Here is a 14,594-nt window from a genome sequence, read left to right as displayed (position 1 = left end):
GGCTGAGGGTGTCAGATAAGACACAGGCTTTGCTGTCAGTCTAGGATCACTCTGAGGAGAGTTTGGTGTCCTTCCTGCCTGCCTGCCTGGTTTGCAAAGCCAGCTCGTCATGCGGACTATAAAGCCTGCAGAATATTAGAACTTTTCTAAAAAATAAACTATTTCTTCCTCATGTGCAATTTTGTAATTTGAAGCCAATTGAAACCCTACCCTCCGGAGCAGAAGAAAACAAGCTTATTCCCTCTTCCATGTGACAAGCCTTGAGATATTTGAAGATGGCTATCGTATCTCCTCTCAATCTCCTCTTTTCCAGGCTAAACTTACCCAGCTCCTTCAACCGTTCCTCATAAGGCTTGGTTTCCAAAGCTTTGATTGGTCGCCCTCCTCTGTACAAGTTCCAGCTTGTCGATATCCTTCTTCTGAAGGATATGAGGAGCTTCCAGCTTCAACATCACTGTCTGCATCATGTTTTCTCCTCACCCAAGCAAATGCTGGGAGCAACTTTCCAGAGCAGATTTTAGAGGAGATGAGGGGGAGATGAGTTGAAAAAGGGGACAGGGACTCCTGCCCCTTTAATATTTGTGTAGAAGGGGGAATGCCAGCAAGTATTTCTTTCAGCATAGGGAAGTGGGCAGGAAGTGGGCAAATTTATTATTTTCAGTTTCTCTCAGTTTCTCATTCAGGCTGCTTGGAGCTCCCTCTAGCGGGAACTGCGGCTTTGGCTATGCGTTGCAATCTCGTCTTCGCTCGTACTTTCGCTTTCTTCTTTGCTTTTTTTAGTGCGACGACCGGGCGGGAGAGGGAATAAAAGCGAGAGAGAGAAAGAGAGTTGTACGGAGAAAAGCCTAAGAGACCAGCAAGCAAAGTCTCCGAAGAGGGAACTGAGCTTTACTGCAAAAAATCCGGGCTGGCAGCAGGTAAGGAGGTGAGCAGTTCTCCTGGGGCTTTGATGATTTCCGTGTCTTTTTTTTCATTTCTGAGCGTGTTTGCATTAAAGGAGATTCTGAGCTCATAGCTAGGCGGGGGGGGGGGGCAGAATCGTTTATTTTTACTCATATGAATAATGATGTTGGAGAAGGCTGCCCTTCTTCCCCGCTGCAAAGGGAATTAATAACATGCCATCACCAGGGAGCAAGCAGAGCTGGTGCTACTCTAAGAGTTGTATGTAACTGCTCTGAAATCAACGCGGGTCTCCCTTTCGAGCTGTGACGCGTGTTCATTCAGCATCTCCCTCTACAGCTGCTACAAGGCTGCCCTCCTGCTCCTCTCGCCTCCTGCCTCTTTCCCTTTTGGGGGTTTGGCAGAGTGGAGGGGGGAAGCAGGCAGAGCCTTAGCTAGGTGATCTGGCGCCTCTGGCAGAACCGTCCAGATTGCGCCCCCTAGCCAGGGACAAATTAGCTCTTCTTTCCCTCTCTCCTCCAACCCCCCTTCCTCCCATTCAATTCCTCACGCACTTCCCCTTGTAATGAATTATTTCACAGAAAATCCAGTATTAAATTTATTATTTCTTGATAAAAGGTTTCAGGAAAGAAAATGACATTTTGATTTGACTTGACAGTTTTTTAAAATGTAGTTCAGGTGTGAAACAATACACAGACATACAAACCATATCATACTGATTTGTTCCACAAGGATAACTTTCTGGTCTCAGAGCTTTCTCTCTCCCTCTCCCTCCCTCCCTCCCTCTCTCTCTCTCTCTCTCTCTCACACACACACACACACACAGAGAGAGAGAGAGAGAGAGAGAGAGAGAGAGAGCTCACAACCCCCCTCCCTTGCCCCCCCAACCAGTTCCTCTCTCAGCAACACCAACACAAAATCTCAGCAGCCCTCCAGGTGACGTCTTCGGAGAGGAGAAAGAGAAGGGAGGAATAAAGGTTTGCTGAGGGGTCGAGAGGCAAGGAATTTGTGTCTGGTTCTTCCACAGGTTGGGGAGAAGGAGCAGGGAGAAGAGAAACCATTCTTTTGGAAATCTGAGGAGAGAAACCATTTCTTTGGAAAGCTGATACAGTGGTACCTTGGTTTGCCACCGTTTTGGATTACAACCACGTCAAACCCAGAAGTGTGTGTCCTTTTTTTTGAATTACAAACAATTGGGGGGGGAGGCCCCATTGGCGAAAGTGCGCCTTGGGTTACAATCTGGTACCATTGTAATGTGCAGCTTGGGGGAGGGGTGGGTGGGTGGAGAATTTAGACACATAAGGTGTATCTGTTTATTAATTACTTAAATCAGTGGTTTTCAACCAGGGTGGCATGGCACCCTGGGGTGCCTTGAATGGTGGTCAGGGGTGCCGTGAGCAACACTGGCCTCTGTCCCTCTTTCATTCCCTCCCTCCTCTGATGCCCTCTGGTGTCTCTGCCTCTGAAAGGCTTGCACAGCTGTTTGTTGCAGCAGCCCTGGTTACAAGCTCCCCAGGCGAATGGTGCCTCTGGGGCTGGCCAGGGGGTGCTGGTTTCCAGGAGCTGAAACGGGGCCTCAGAGTATGCAGGCAAGTGGGCGAGGGAGCCCAGCCAGCCAGACCACCAGCCCTTGCTGTTGGGAATGGACAGACAAGTCCCAGGCCCCTTTGGAGCGGTGTGAAGAGGCACCTCTATTGAGGGCAGGGAGGGCAACTCAGAGACCAGGGGTGGCATCAGCAGCTGCCCAGAGGACTCCCAAGGAAAGGAGAGAGGAGGCTGAGGGAAGACTTAACAAGGAGGGGGGTTGTTTGAAAAAGGGTGAGAGGCTGTCAGCTCTGCAGGCAAGGGGTGACATAACTGGGCTCCTGAGCCCCACAGGGATGCTACAGAAAGAAGGTACTTGTTCAAAGGAGCTGTGAACACAAAAAGGTTGAAAACCTCTGACTTAAATGACAAGCAGGGGCAGAATTTACATACAGTGTCTAAAGGTAGGATGCGCTCTTAAAACATACTTAAATAAAACTGCCCCAACCCCTCTTCTGCCCCTTCAGACTGATAACTCTGCGTTTCATCTTTCTAAAAACATGTAAGGTTTAATCATCAGTGTAATGGGCACAGCCTCCCTCCCCAACCTAAAAAATAATAATTAAAAATCAGGAAGTGCAGTTTCTTAAAATGCTGAGAGTCCCCTTCCTCATGTCCCTCTCTAAATTCAGGGCTCATGGGCTCTGCTCCTGTGTCCTGGGCTGGCTAAATGTAGAGGAGTGGGGGGAGGCAGCAGTTGAGGAACCCCCAAGGGAGACCCCAGGGGAAGAAGTCTCAGAGCCAGGGGATTGGGGGTGGGATGGAGATGAGTGGCCAGAGGGAGAAGAGAGAGCAGACTGGGAGGAGGAGGAGGAGGAGATGTCGGAAAATGAAGAGGCAACCGGGGTTAGTGAGCAGGAAGAGTCTGTGGCAGAGAGCGGTCCAGAATCAAAGGCAGAACTGGAAGGGGGCCAAGAGGCAGAGTAGAGACAGGGAATCTCCCCCTTGTGGTGTAACCAGTTTCCCTCCCCCCTGGTCTCCCAGAACATGAAGAGGAATGAAGAGGGCAGAGCAATGAGAGACAAGACAAAAGAAATTCAGGTTGCTGGGGAAGAAGGAGCCTTAGAGAGCGGGGGATGTGGGGACCTACAGTCCTTGCAACAGCTGCATTGGGGCAAGAGATACTGGGAAGAGTTGCTGTGTTCACTCGGCCTGCGCTGTTTGGTTTTCTTTGAGTAAAGAGTTAACGTCATTGACAATGGGTATTTTGTTGTTGTTTAGTCATTTGGTCCTTTCCGACTCTTCGTGACCCCATGGACCAGAGTATGCCAGGCACTCCTGTCTTCCACTGCCTCCCGCAGTTTGGTCAGACTCATGTTTGTAGCTTCAAGAACACTGTCCAACCATCTCATCCTCTGTCGTCCCCTTCTCCTTGTGCCCTCCATCTTTCCCAGCATCAGGGTCTTTTCCAGGGAGTCTTCTCTTCTCATGAGGTGGTCAAAGTATTGGAGCCTCAGCTTCACGATCTGTCCTTCCAGTGAGCACTCAGGGCTGATTTCCTTAAGAATGGAGAGGTTTGATCTTCTTGCGGTTCATGGGACTCTGAAGAGTTTCCTCCAGGACCATAATTCAAAAGCATCAATTTTTCGGCAATCAGCTTTCTTTATGGTCCAGCTCTTACTTCCATACATTACTACTGGGAAAACCATAGCTTTAACTATACGGACCTTTGTTGGCAAGGTGATGTCTCTGCTTTTTACGATGCTGTCTCAGCAACTCCAGCTCCTGATGTCCCTTCTATGATTCATACCTTCTACCTGTAAAGCTTTGTTGCTTGGCAAATGATAATGATATTGCAGACGCTGGAAATTTTACAGAGGGCATGCCACTCTTAAATGAATGCTTCTTGTTAGGCCGGTCGCTTAACATTTTCCTTCTTCCTTTCTCTGCAGCGCACCGAGATCCACAATGGTGGAAGACTTTGAGGTAGCCATTTCTCAGGGCCAATTGGCAGGCGCTGTGTCACACGTGCTGGCAAAACAACTGCCCTATTTCAACAGCACTCCACTCCACATTGCCGTAGTAGGAGAGCCCGGCTCCGGGAAGTCCTCCTTCATCAATGCCATGCTGGGTCTTCGTGCCAATGACCCGCGTGCCGCTGCGACTGGCATACAGATAACGACAGTGCAAGTCAAGGATTACCCACACCCAACACTTCCGCAAGTGATCCTTTCGGACCACCCTGGAAGGGGAACGGCAACTTTTGGGGAGGACAAATTTGAGAAGAAGGTCGATTTGAATCACTTTGATTTCTTCGTCATCGTCGGCTCCCAGCGCTTCCGCTCCACCCATTCTGACCTGGTCCGTGAGATCCAAGATATGGGCAAGAGCTTCTACTTTGTGCGCACCAAAGCAGACCTGGACCTGTCGGCCGCCAAGAGGCAACGGCCATCTGACTACAGTGAGAAGAAGGTCCTCTTGCACATCCAGGAGGACTGCAAAGAGTGCTTGGTAAGAGAAGGAGTGAGGGACCCACAAGTCTTCATCGTCTCCAACTGGGAAGCCGACCGCTTTGACTTCCCCCTCCTGCAGAAAACGCTGAAGAACGATCTCCTGCGGCTGAAGAGGCAAGCCTTTCTGCTCCGCTTCCCTAGCATCTGCCTGCCTATCTTAGAGAAAAAGAAAACCACTGTGAAGGAGAAGATTTGGACCAAAGGGCTTGTTTTGCTGGTCACTCTTGGAAGCCCAGTTCCCTTCCTTCTTCCCATATTTCTGTTTAGTAAGTTCCGCTCCTGGTGCTTCCTAGACTTTGGCCTGGACAATCCATCCCTTACAGCTCTGGCCCAGCGTGTTGGAAAGACAAGCACAGCCCTTAAAGCAGCAATGCTGTCCCTGGGAATGTTCTCTGCCATTTTATGGGTGCTGCCAGACTTGGTGGGACTCTCAGTGATGGCTTATGAGTATCACCGCTGGGAGCATTTCCCCATCTTTGGCTGCCTTCTGTCCGTTGGGATTTCGCTTCCTCGCACCTACTTCATGCTGCAGAAATGCATATCAGGTGCTGCTGATGACACCAAGAGGGTTTTGTCCAAAGCTCTTGAGGCAGAGGGAAAAAAGTCCATTTAGCAGCAAGCAGATGTGCCATGATGACTAAGTGCTTGATATATAGTATCTGGTGAATTATACGTTTCCATTTTTAAAACCACCACCACCAAAAAACATTAAAATAATAATCAGATGATCAGGTTTTTTATTGTAAAAATTCCATAAATCTTAGGCTTCTCATTTTTTTAAAAAAAACCCTAAGTGAAATAATCTGAATGCCAGCATAATACCCTTTCAGTTACTTTTTAACATTAGTATCTCTATCCAATGTATAAGAATTAAGACCAATACTGAAAGGAGACTTTGGGATAAATAGACTTTTCCCTATTCATACTTCTTTCAGTCCACTAATGAATTGCTCTGTATATGATGTCAGACTAGAAAAAACTAGTGACCTATGTGAACCTGCTTGCAAAGATGGTCTCAAGTTATAATTTATGGAGGCTGCAGCATTCACTTTCTCTCCTCCTCTCTCTCAATCTCTCTCTCTCCCTCTCTCTCTCTCTCTCTCTCTCTCTATATATATATATATATATATGCTGCATTTGCTATTTTTCTTTAGGAACAAGAGTTAGCTCTGTATCACAAGTCCCATGCAACATCTATTTCAGAATGTTCTTTCCCTCATACACACTCAAACTGAAGGAGGGCATTCAGCTAGACAGGAGCCTCCACATTTGTTAAATAGAAAGTTGAGGTAATTTTAGTCTGTTTTAGTATTTTAACTCTGGCATATCTTAAAGCATGACTGTAATTGTTTCTTGGTTTTATTGTTTTTTCTCTTTGCAAACCGCTTTGAGGTTTTATTAGAATCAAGTGCTGTATAAGTTTTCATGAAATAAACTAATTGGTTAAATTAATCTCCTGGCCACCCTTATTAATCAGCTTTCAGTTTTCCATGAAAGTCTCATAAATGAGAAATATTGTGAATTATCTGGACCCCCCTCCTTCTTTGGCAATCACTCTGGGCTGAGTAAGGTTGTCTTCCATAAACATGGTTTTAACAGTGAGTCCGTAAATGACCATGGAGGCCACTTCTGGATCCACACGGCCTTCCGCAGTGGGGACATTGGTTTCCGGGCGGGAGTTAATCACGGTGTGGATTTGCCAAGTGTGCTTTCCTCTTAGCACGTTTCTCCCTTGTGTCCTGAGTTCGAGTGTCTTCAAAGCCCATGACACCTTTGGTAAAGGCTGTTCTCCAACTGGAGCGCTCGCAGGCCAGTGTTTCCCAGTAGTCAGTATTTATACTACGTTTTTTTAGATTTGCCTTGAGACAACATGTCATCGACACAGTAATCATGCATGAGTGGGTGGTTTATAGGGGGCCATCCAGATACCATTCCACTCTATTAATAGTTCTGCAACACTTCCCCAATGTCACTCGGTTATTATTGCCATCTGGAAGGTCACTCTTGCTCTGTAGTGTGACAAAATTGGGCAACACACCCACCCATGAACATTTGTGCTACGAAAAAGTTGCAGAAGAAGAGGAGGAGGAGGAGGAGTTTGGATTTGATATCCCTCTTTATCACTACCCGAAGGAGTCTCAAAGTGGCTAGCATTCTCCTTTCCCTTCCTCCCCCACAACAAACACTCTGTGAGCTGAGTGGGGCTGAGAGACTTCAGAGATGTGTGACTGGCCCAAGGTCACCCAGCAGCACCCAGTTCCCCAGATTACGAGTCTATCGCTCTTAACCACTACACCACACTGGCTTTAGCATGAAACTATGGACCCATGCCTATTGCAAACGAAGCAGTATGACCATCCCAAAACATTTGCAGATGCAAAGGGTATTGAAAGTGGGATCACGTATAATCACCCCAGTATGAGCTCAAATATGAATGCTCAATAAAAAGGACATCTGGAAGATCCCTACAGCCTTCCTCAAACTGATGCCTTCCAGATGTTTTGGGCTTCATTGGCCATGCTAGCTAGCTGGCCACTCTGGGCAGCTACCAACAAATATAAAGACATAATAAAACATTAAACATTAAAATAACTTCTCCATACAAGATTGCCTTCAGGCAGCTCAGGGGCCAAATAACTCCATACCCTCCAACATTTCTCCAATGAAAATAAGGACATCCTAAGGAATATTCCAGGATCAAATCAGAAACCAGGGCGGCTTCTCTAAATCAGAGACATCCCTGGAAAATACGGATACTTGGAGGGTCTGCCTTTGCTGTTTTTGCTTCAACAAACCGACATGGCTACCGCTTTGGAAACAGCCTGCCTAAGTCCCCTAAGGCCATTTCCTGTTAGGGTGTGAAACCTAAGACGCTGGCAAGTTAGCAATGTTATGTGACTTTAAGTAGTCAAGCTCGTTAAGTTGTTAAGTTGCTCAGTATATAAAGAGTGTTTGTTTTCTCTGTGTTTGGGGCGTGAAGCAAAAATGTCTGAAAGCTCCGGAGGTGTTTCTGTTATCTTTCTGCAATAAACCTGTCTTTGGAAGGACAGGCTTCCCTGTGTCGTTATTTCTTTGCTGCTGAGACTCTGAAGCTTGTACTGCAACAAGAATCTCTGCACTGGACTTAATTAATGCTCTGCAAAGAGAGCTGTTGCTGGTGGCGCAGCGGAAGCGTTTACTGGACCAGTACACAAACTCTCTTAGGTTATGGACCCCTTCTACGTTTCTACAGCTGTATTGTGTGCAGAGAAAGTGAAAGCAGCATTCGGATGAGAGAAGACCGGCTTGGTCGTAAATCCAGCTCTTAAAGGAACTGAGAGGCTTTAAAGGAGGCTGGAGGCATCTGAAAAGTGAGTAAGACAAATCCCAAGGGGAAAGAGAAGAAAGGGCACACAGAGGGAGTAGCAGCAGACCCCAAGAATGGCAGTGGAAAATTTCCAGGTTCCCTTTACAAAGTTGAACTCTGCTAATTATGTGCAGTGGTCTAAGAGGGCTCAAGTCTGGTTGGAAGCCAAAGAAGTGTGGGCTGACTATGTCCAGAGGCGAAAGCCGTTTGTGGCTGTTGCAGCAGATGCCACAGCAGAGCAACAGGCTGCTGCACATGCTCAGAACAGGGAACATGATAAAATGGACACTAAAGCTAGATGCATGTTGATGGTATCGATAGACAATTCCCAATTACCTCATGTGGAAAATTTAAGGTCTGCATTTGAAATTTGGGAAGCTCTTAGACGAATTCACCATAGAGCCACGCCCGGAGAGAAGGTGAACATTATACGTCCTTTGTATGAGTTGAAATTGAAGCCAGGGGATAGTGTGGTTGAACACACGTCACAGATGACTGAGTATTTCAACCAACTGTCATCTTTAGGTGTGATTTTTCCTGAAAATATTAAAGTTTATACTCTGCTTAGCAGCCTGCATGCAGGGTTTGAAAACTTAGTATTAACTTTACAAGTTTTGCCAGAGGACCAGCTGAATATGAATTATGTGACTGGTAGATTGTGTGAGCAAGAATATCAACATCATCAAAAATGTTTTGATAATTCAAATACCCCAAGGGTTGGATGTTCAGATAATTCCCAGCGTGGGGAAACTAGCAGGCAGAGCTGTAAGGAAGCCTCACAAGTGTCTGCTATGGCCAGCAAGTCATGTTTTCGATGTGGCAGCAGGTTTCATTTGATAGCAAAGTGTCCAGAAAAGCAACGGGAATTTCAACAGTCCAAGGCCAGTTTCCGGAGTTACAGGGGAAGACGACGTGAGAACTACAAGAATCAACGATCCAGAGGGGGAGCAGGTGCTGATAAGGGACTATCTGCAATGGCAGCACAACAGAGTCCTAAAAGGAGCCAACAAACCTTGAAGTGGATAATTGACAGTGGAGCAAGTCACAGTTTAGTTCCAGCGACATCTAGTGGCCGCTTGATGAACTGCAAGACATTGCCAGTTGCAAAAACCGTGACTATAGCAGACAATAGTAAACGAGAAATGAACCTTAAAGGCACAATTTATGTTAACTGTTTGCAAACTAACCTTCCTGTTTTTGTTCTTCCAGGAATGAAGAATGGACTTTTGAGTGTGTCATGCCTGGTAAAAAGTGGTTTTAAGGTTGAGTTTGAAAATGATGTATGCACCATTTCGAAACAGGGGAAGGAGCTAGTTAAAATTCCCTGTGAGGATGGGCTTTTTGTTTTGGATGAAGAGCAGTTAGCAGCAGGTAGATGTTCAACAGGTGAAGCTCAAGCTAAGTGTGTAAATAAGGCTCCTCATACAGGTTGTGCACATCTACTACACAGAAGGTTAGCTCATATATGCTTTAAGTATGTAAGCAAGATGCCAGATTTAGCTGAGGAGTGTAGCATTAAACCCTGTCCAAATTTTCTGGATTGTTGTGCTTGTAAACATGCTAAGGTTAAGACATGTAACTATCCTAGATCTGATAGAGTAAGCAAGAAACCCTTTGAACTTGTGCACACAGACGTGTGTGGCCCTATGCCAGTCAAATCGCTTGGAGGTGCGAGATTTATGCAAATTTTGGTGGATGACTTTTCAAGGACTAGTTGGGTTTTCTTTCTGAAAGAAAAATCACAAGCAGCTTCCATCCTGATGGATTGGATTGAAGAAGTCGAATGTAAATTTGACACCAGGGTACGTAAAATACAATCAGATCGTGGTGGGGAATTTGTGAACCACACGCTGGAGACGTGGTTAAAAAGGAAAGGTATAGTTCATAGACTTACCAATCCCTATTCACCACAGGAGAATGCAGTTGCCGAAAGAAAATTTCGAACATTACAGGAAGCCATTGCTGCTTTGCTGTTTGATTCTGGACTTCCACAGCGTTTTTGGGCTGAGGCTGCACTGTATGCGAATTATACTTTTAACAGAGTATACAATAGCACAGTAGGCAACACTCCTTACTTCATGCTATTTGGGAAAAAACCAAAAATTGATCATCTAAGAGTTTTTGGATGTCGTGCTTATGTGCTGGTGCCTAGGGCACAACGTAGGAAAGGCGATCCTAGGTCTAAAGAAATGTTTTTCTGTGGTTATCAAGCAAACACAAAAGGTTGGAGATTTGTGAATGTAGAAGGCAATCAAACGAAAATCACAATCAGCAGAAGTGCAGAATTTTGTGAACAGGATGGTTGGAATAAAATTCATGGAAATCCTGACATACTATTTGATGTGGTGAACAGTAACAATGAAACTCAGGCCCCAGGGCAGGTATTAGTTCCAGAACAGACTGAGGAATTTGAGTCTGAGGACAAGGGTGAGAAATCACCTAGTTCACCCAAGTCTGTAAAGTCAGAATCTTCTAGCTCTAAAAGTTCACCTGTACAGCAAGAGAGACATGTAAAGTCAGAATCAGAAAGTTCTTCAACTACTAGTGACAAACAGGTGACGACTAGTGATTCTGGGTCAGAGGGGGAAACTGAAGGAACATCGCAGGAACTGTTAAGGCGTTCTCAGCGTACCAACAAAGGTAAACCTCCTGAAAGGTACCAAGCTATTAGTGTTTGGGCTGGTTTGGCAAATTGCGAACCTGAAAGTTTTGAGGAGGTTGAGCAATTACCCCAGAAGGAGGCCAGTAGGTGGCGTGAGGTCATGCAAAAGGAGTTGAATTCTATGAAAGAACTGGGTGTGTTTTCCATCACCAAACTGCCAGAAGGTACCAAGGCAGTAAGTTGTAGGTGGGTGTACAGGATAAAGACAACAGCGATGGGGAAACCAGAGTACAAAGCAAGGCTTGTAGCTCGAGGTTTTACGCAAAGAAAGGGGTTACATTATTCCGAAGTCTATGCACCCACTTCAAGGAGTGAAACCCTACGGGCACTATTAGCAGTTGCTGCTCAGAAAGGGTTCAAAGTGAATCAATTTGATGTCTCTACAGCTTATCTTCATTCAGACTTGGCTGAAGAGCTCTATATGGAGCTACCGCCAGGATTGAAAGTTGGTAAATCAAATCAGGTGTGGAAACTACATAAATCTATTTATGGACTCAAGCAATCTGCTCATAATTGGAATGAGTGTTTGAATGACGTTTTGGTAGGCATTGGTTTTAGCAGGAGCAAGGCTGACAATTGCTTATATTTCAGAAGTTCAGGAGATGCTCAAGAATCTTTGCTTGTTTATGTAGATGACCTGATTTATACTTCAAAGACAGAAGAACAAGTAAAAAAACTAGCCAAAGAGTTAAATAAACACTTCAAAGTTAAGAATCTTGGTGATGTGAAGGTCTATCTTGGTGTTCAGATAGATAGGACCAAAAATGGCAGTTTTCTACTGAATCAAAAAGGCAAGATATTGCAAATGTTGAAAAAGTTTAACATGACGGAGTGTGCAGGTGTTAGAACACCAATGGAAATGGGTTTTGTAAAAGACAATGAGTTCAAGGATAGTGCTGAATTCAAGTGTGCTGAAATCTTTCAGTCAGCACTGGGAAGCTTACTTCATCTTTCGCAATGGAGTAGACCAGATATTGCTTACGCTGTTAACTTACTCAGCAGAGAAGCTTCGAAACCTAGTGTAAATGCATGGAAAGGAATTCAAAGAGTGTTAAGATATTTGCAATACACCAAAGATTTTTGCCTTGAATTATCTTCGGAAGGACAAGCACAGATTACTTGTTGGGCAGATAGTGATTGGGCAAATTTAAAGGATAGAAAATCAGTGTCAGGCTGTGTAATAAAATTTGGTAACTCTCTGATTGGGTGGAGATCCAAGAAACAAAACCTGATTGCTTTGTCGTCAACAGAAGCTGAGTTCTGTGCCTTATCTGAGTTATGTAGAGATCTAGAATTTTACAAATGCTTGGCACAAGAGATGTATGAAAAGGCCATCACTCCAATCACTGTATGGGGTGATAATCAACCGTGTCTTAAGTTAGCACAAAATGGGCAGTTTAAAGGTCGTACAAAACATTTGGATATCCGCTTTCAAAATGTTTGTCAAATGGTAAAAGCAGGAATTGTTAAATTAAATTACTGTCCCAGTCATGAAAATCAAGCTGATGGTTTTACAAAACCGCTTGGGTTTCAGCGGCATGAAAACTTTTGTGAAGAAATGGGTCTGAAGTAATTTTGTTGTTGTTGTTTTTTGTATTGCCAGCGAGAGGGGGTGTTAGGGTGTGAAACCTAAGACGCTGGCAAGTTAGCAATGTTATGTGACTTTAAGTAGTCAAGCTCGTTAAGTTGTTAAGTTGCTCAGTATATAAAGAGTGTTTGTTTTCTCTGTGTTTGGGGCGTGAAGCAAAAATGTCTGAAAGCTCCGGAGGTGTTTCTGTTATCTTTCTGCAATAAACCTGTCTTTGGAAGGACAGGCTTCCCTGTGTCGTTATTTCTTTGCTGCTGAGACTCTGAAGCTTGTACTGCAACAAGAATCTCTGCACTGGACTTAATTAATGCACTGCAAAGAGAGCTGTTGCTGGTGGCGCAGCGGAAGCGTTTACTGGACCAGTACACAAACTCTCTTATTTCCCTCACGTGAGGAGAGGTCAGGGCTCCATTGCCCGTGTTCTGAAGTCATTCAGTGGCTGATCCAGTTGGTTTCTGCCCATGGAATGGAGGGAGGGGCAGCAGCCATCTTGCCCTTCATCTCAGGCAACATAACGTCTTGGGTTATTCTTCCTCAGAGAATAGATGTCAGGATTGTGAATGTGGTGGAGACAGGGGGCCAGGAGGCTGACCCAGGAAAGGGAGCCACTGGTTTATGGGAGCCAGACCAGGGGGAGGAAGAAGAAGAAGAGTTAGGGCAGGATGCGGTGGAGGAAGAAGAAACTGTTCAGGCAAGGGATGGGCCAGTTGACTCCCCGCCTTCCCCTGCTCCACCATCTCCTAGTGCCAGGAGGGGCTTGAAGAGGAATGAGCAGCAGCGGCTTCCATGCAGAAGAAGTCGCCCTGTGGGAGCTGCTGTCAGTGTTTCTCTTACCAATAAAGTGTCAACTACCAGCCATGCATCTTTCTGAGCTGCTGCAGTGGGCCATGACCATTATGTTCTAGTGTGTTTTAACCAAAACAGCAAAACCACACATGCAAAACCCAAGCTCACAAAATCCCTCATAGCCTAGATTGTCTGTAGGCTGTACTATCCTCAGACTGAACGAAGAAGCAAGACTCATGTTTTAAGGAATACCATAACAAAAAGTTCAAAGTGGTTGCAAGTCCTTAACTTTATGAATTTCGAACTTTTAACAATGTTTTAAAACAATTTCTAGCCCCTGTGATGAAGGCAAATCTCCCCGGCCACCTAACCCAGAATGTCTCCCTTTGAGAGATGACCCTCAAACCAAGGGAGAATAGAGGGGCTGCTGCATTAGTGTCAGGAAAGCATTTTTGAAGTAAAAGGGGGAGAGGAGAGTGGGCAGTGTGACAGTTTTGCTTTGTTCAGGGGGGAAATGCATGCTCAAATTCTATGATTTCTAACTGTTAACGTCTGCTGTCCAGGCTCTTTTTCTGCACTCTCAGTACTTCCCCAGTCAGCTCAACAGCCCAGAAGGGATTTGCAGGCCAAGGAGAGTTTGAAACTTTCCCTCCCCATCCCATGATTCTGATGATAATCCTTCTCCCCACAATACTGCTATTAAGAAGAAGGTGAGGGCAGGTATGGTCTCTGCATCCTTCTATAAGGGTACAGCCACAATAGCACAGAAAAAAGAAACATTAAACATGTTTGATTTCATATTGAGTTGAAGATATGTAATTGAATAAAGTTTGGCTTCAGCTGGTAGATCCCAAAGGGTTACATCTGGATGTTGGGGGTACAAGTACTCCGTTGGTTCCCTAGTACCTTTTATCACATCGACCGCAGCTGCACCACCCTCATCGTCTGCCATATTTCGCAGGGCATTGACCAGGGATGATTTGCCGACACCTGAGTCCCCTACGATGGCGTCCCCCTGAGTCCCCCTACGATATCAAGGGTACGTTTGCCAGATGGCTGATTCATTTGAGCTAATGTGTCTTGTTTGCTGCTCTTACAAGCCATGGCTGCTCTACTCTGAGATTTATCACACCTAAACAAGAACAGAAATATTGCAGCAGTTAATGCCTTCTGCATCTAACTCCTCTTCTAAAACAGCTGGATCGATTGCCAGTTCAGTTCAAGGCCCAGTTCAAACTACTCACATTAGTTTTTAACTCCATTGAGCATTCAAAG

General features: G+C 45.4%; 2 protein-coding genes and 2 pseudogenes across 19 annotated transcripts in view; 3 read left to right on the top strand and 1 right to left on the bottom strand.

The window, feature by feature from the left end:
• The window catches only part of LOC310712383 (interferon-inducible GTPase 5-like), a 323,482-nt gene that overhangs the window by 106,796 nt on the left and 202,092 nt on the right, over window positions 1-14,594 (top strand). The window lies entirely within an intron of this gene.
• LOC310712395 (interferon-inducible GTPase 5-like) overlaps window positions 1-14,594 on the bottom strand; it is a 195,324-nt pseudogene that overhangs the window by 65,145 nt on the left and 115,585 nt on the right. The window lies entirely within an intron of this gene.
• The window catches only part of LOC310712385 (interferon-inducible GTPase 5-like), a 190,647-nt gene continuing 176,834 nt past the window's right edge, over window positions 782-14,594 (top strand). For 2 of the 5 annotated variants that reach the window (XM_083515386.1, XM_083515388.1), the window contains exon 1: window positions 845-917. Coding sequence is in view for 2 of the 5 variants with exons in the window: in XM_083515382.1 (XP_083371508.1) it covers window positions 4,393-5,550 (1,158 nt within the window). In the remaining 3 variants the exon portion in view is untranslated. Of the gene's footprint in view, window positions 918-1,932; window positions 2,063-4,376; window positions 6,390-14,594 lie in introns of those variants that run through there. The other 3 variants (XM_083515382.1, XM_083515384.1, XM_083515383.1) reach the window with 3 other exon arrangements.
• LOC310712403 (interferon-inducible GTPase 5-like) overlaps window positions 847-14,594 on the top strand; it is a 144,657-nt pseudogene continuing 130,909 nt past the window's right edge. Inside the window, exon 1 of the transcript XR_014530095.1 lies at window positions 847-925. The product of XR_014530095.1 is annotated as an interferon-inducible GTPase 5-like (transcript). The remainder of the gene's footprint in view (window positions 926-14,594) is intronic.

Source organism: Podarcis liolepis (assembly GCF_965112155.1).
Source record: "Podarcis liolepis genome assembly, chromosome: 7".
NCBI classification, from domain to species: domain Eukaryota; kingdom Metazoa; phylum Chordata; class Lepidosauria; order Squamata; family Lacertidae; genus Podarcis; species Podarcis liolepis.
The sequence above is the reverse complement of the archived record's forward strand: the minus strand, read 5'-3'. Positions and strand labels throughout refer to the sequence as shown.